A 3,808-nucleotide genomic window follows, 5' to 3' on the forward strand; every position below is an offset into this window, starting at 1 on the left:
ATGACAGATAAAGAAAAAGAGGGAGAAGAGGATCTTTCTTCTCCCTCTCCTTCTACTGCAGCAGCAACAGCAACAGCAGCAGCAGGAGAAGAAGAAGACCAACAATCCTCTGCAGCATCAGCAGCAGAAGACGAAGAGGAAGAAGAACAATCCTCTGCAGCATCAGCAGCAGAGGAGGAAGAAGAAGACGACGGCGAAGAAGAGGAGGAACAATCCCCTGCAGCATCAGCAGCAGAGGAGGAAGAAGAAGACGACGGCGAAGAAGAGGAAGAACAATCCCCTGCAGCATCAGCAGCAGAAGAAGGAGATGATGATGAAGAAGAACAGTCTTCTACAGCAGCAGCAGAAGAATCAGCAGCAGCAGCAGCAGCAGCAGCAGCAGAAGAGGAACAAGAATCGCCTAAAGCAGACAAAGAGTTAGATACATCATCAGAGACAGCTACAACAGCAGCAACAGCACAACCAACAACAGAACCACCACCAACAGGAGCAGAAGCAGGAGAAGAAGAAGAAGAAGCAGGAGGAGGAGGAGGAAAGGGAACAAATTCTTCTTCTTCTTCTTCTTCTTATATAGTTAGTGAATTAGAGGAGAAGAAGAGGGGTGTTATTTATATTGCAGAAATTCCCTTCAATTGGAGCCGAAAAAAAATTATAAAATATTTTGAATATTTTGGCGAAGTAACAAGAGTATATTTAAATAAGAAAAAAGAAATAAATAATAAATATAATAATAATAAAAGAAGAAGAAGGAGTAATTGGGGTGTATATACAGATGGATGGATAGAATATAAAAGAAAGAAAGATGCAAAAAAAGTTGTTAATTTATTAAATGGTGAATATATAATAAATAAAAAAAAGAATATAAAAGCACAACAACAATTATTTCTTCTTTCTTATTTAAATAAATTTTCTTTTAATTCCCTTTATGATGATTTTATGCATATAAAACAAACAAAACAAGAAAGAATTAATGCACAAATGCAAAGAGTTAAGAAAGAAACACAAGCATATATTAATTTATTAGAGAAAAAACATAATAAAGAACAATTAATACAAAGAATTAATAGAAAGAAACAAAAAGAAGAAGAGGAAGAAGAAGAGGAAGAAAAAGAAGAAGGGAAAAGAAATATTTTTGCTGCTCAGTATACACCAGATAAAGGAGAAATTGTTATTCAGCATCCAAAGAAAAAAATAAGAAAAGAAGAAAATAAAAATAATAAAAATAATAATAATGTATTGAATCATAACAATGTCTCTGTTAGTAAAGATTTACTACAAATGTTTGCCGCATAAATACACAAAATATAAACAATTTTATTAACCGTTTTATTTTATTTTACTTTATTTTTGTTTATGTAATTATTTTATTTTATTTTTATGTATTTTAGTCTTTTATAGTTACAGGAAGAACAGAGTGCCCTTAGTTCTTGTTGTATATGTATAAATAGATAGGCAGATGCAGATAGTTAAATTATTTAAATATTAAATTAATTAAATTAAATTAATAGTAGAGAACTATAGGCAAAAGGAGAAACATTAAAGAATAAGAAAATGTCTCTTTAGTGTATTATTAATAGTGATGAATAAATGTAGCAATTCACGTTTTCCTTTGTTGCGAGGTGCCTATACACCCGGAAAAGAAGAAAAAGAAAGCAGAGGAATTCGCCATTATATTATGAATAAAAATTCTTCCTTTTTGCATAAAAAGAATAAAAAAGTCATATTGTTATAATTTAATATATAAATGACGGTACAATTAATATATTTTCTTTTTATTTATCCATTAGGAGCGACCGCTATGCGGTCAATAGTATATAATAATAATGAACTTGCGCAAGGAATAAATAAACAACAAGTAAATCAATACAATAAATACAACATTTAATTCATTTAATTTAAAGAAAAAGAATTATTTTTTCTCTTTTTTCTTCCTTTCTCTCCTTTTTTCCCCTTTTTTCTTCGTTTTCTAAGGATGGACCACTAAATATTATTCCTCCTTCGTGGATAAGGCAAGAGATATATAAACCTGCTCCTCCTCCTCTTACTGGTGAGTATTTAGTTATTTATTTTACTCATTTATTTATTTATTTATATATTTATTTATAGAAGTATTAACGCCTGTAAATATAGAGGAGAAGACGAATAATCGTCAATTTCCCCTTAGAAGGGGTTATGCTATTCCTTACGTCTTTCCTAAAGAAGAAGAAAGAGAAGAAAAACAAGAAAAAGAAGAAAAAGGAGGATATAAACTATCAGGTAAGGATATTTTTTATATATACACAATAAAATACAGTAATTTATATTTATTTATTTTATTTATTTTATTTATTTATTATTTTTTATAAAGAAGAAAGAAAAGAAGTTCCTTGCTTCCCCGTTGGTAAACCAATATATCTGCCTTAAGTATATAATAAATATAAATAAATAAAAGTATATAATATTATCATTTATATATAAATTAAACAAATTAAATAATATAATATTATTAATTATATTTATTTATTAAATAAATAAAATAAAGGAGAAGAAGGAGAATCAATTCAGGGTTTAATGCAACAAAACATCGAATCAAAGAATATTGTTTACGCAGACACTCCTCCTTATGGGTATGTAAACCCTAAACCCTAAACCCTAAACCCTAATAATAGCGTTATTCAACCCTAATTTAGGGTTTATGCGTGTATAGAGAGTTATTCATATAATCATATATATAATTGTATATCTTTTTACGCTTTTTCGTACCAGGCTTGTGCCTGTAGGCAAAAAAAGACTACAAAAACATATTTATCTTGCTCCTCCTCCCACGCCTCCTTCTTCGTCCTTAAATTCGTTTATTGTACCCCCTAAAGAAGAAAAAAGAAGAAGAACATTAAAGGAGATTTTAGGGGGTTTTATGCAAATACCGATGCATAGCGTAATAGGAGGAAAGCTGCGTTAATTCCCTTTCTGTTAACAAATATAAACAAATAATATTTAATTAATTAATTAATTAATATCATTTTAATCTATCAACATAAACAATGATCTATTTTTAATTTATTTCTTCCTCTTCTCCTCCTCTGTGGGGGCCCCCCCCCCATAATCTAACGGACCCCCGTGGCGACCGCCCGCCACAAGCAGCAAATAGAGACGACAAGAGGGGAAAATTTTAATTAAATAAGTAAAAAACTTAATAAATTAAATAAAAATATAAAATAAAAAGTAAAAAGCAGGAAAAAATCAAGACAAATTATTTAATTTATAATAAGATATTGCTGCTGCCTTCTTCCTCCCCCCACCAGTCCGCCGCCGACGACAGCAGCAGCACGAGGACCATTGCCTTCTTTTCCTCCCCCTCTTCTCCTCTTTTTCTTTCATTTAATTGCCCAATTTGTTTTATTATTTAGTTTCATTTCTTTAATGATAAGATTACCCTTTAAAGGAGACGCATGGGCCCCTAAGAGGGGCATAAAGCAGCTGAACGCCCAGTCGCCTCCATTTCCTTAGGACCCCACTGCTGCTTTAGCAGCAGCAACAGCAACAACTGCAGCAGCAGCAGAAGCTGCTTCTGCTTCTGCTGCTCTGCTTCTGCTGCTCTCTCTCACTCTAGACGTACATACCCTGCAGAAGCAGGTGCTGCGGCAGTCGCAGCAACACAGCAGCTTCCGAGCTGAAGCAGAACATCAGCTGCCCGGCAGCAGCAACATAGCTGCAGCAGCAGCAACATAGCTGCAGAAGCAGCAACATAGATGCAGCAGCAGCAACACAGCTGCAGCAGAAGCAGCAGCAGCCACAAACAGCAACTAGTAGAGCGAAGAGTGTGGCCTTG

General features: G+C 33.2%; 1 protein-coding gene across 1 annotated transcript; it reads left to right on the forward strand.

Annotated features, from left to right (window-relative positions):
- Positions 1–784, forward strand: EMWEY_00010470 (hypothetical protein; the record flags this gene model as incomplete). Its single annotated transcript, XM_013478840.1, has 2 exons — positions 1–573; positions 773–784. The coding sequence occupies 2 exons, from the start codon at positions 1–3 to the stop codon at positions 782–784; spliced, it is 585 nt and encodes a 194-aa protein (XP_013334294.1).
- Between the last annotated feature and the right edge of the window lie 3,024 nt (positions 785–3,808).

Source organism: Eimeria maxima, genomic scaffold, assembly GCF_000499605.1.
Source record: "Eimeria maxima Weybridge genomic scaffold, Emw_scaff71, whole genome shotgun sequence".
Taxonomy (NCBI): Eukaryota; Apicomplexa; class Conoidasida; order Eucoccidiorida; family Eimeriidae; genus Eimeria; species Eimeria maxima.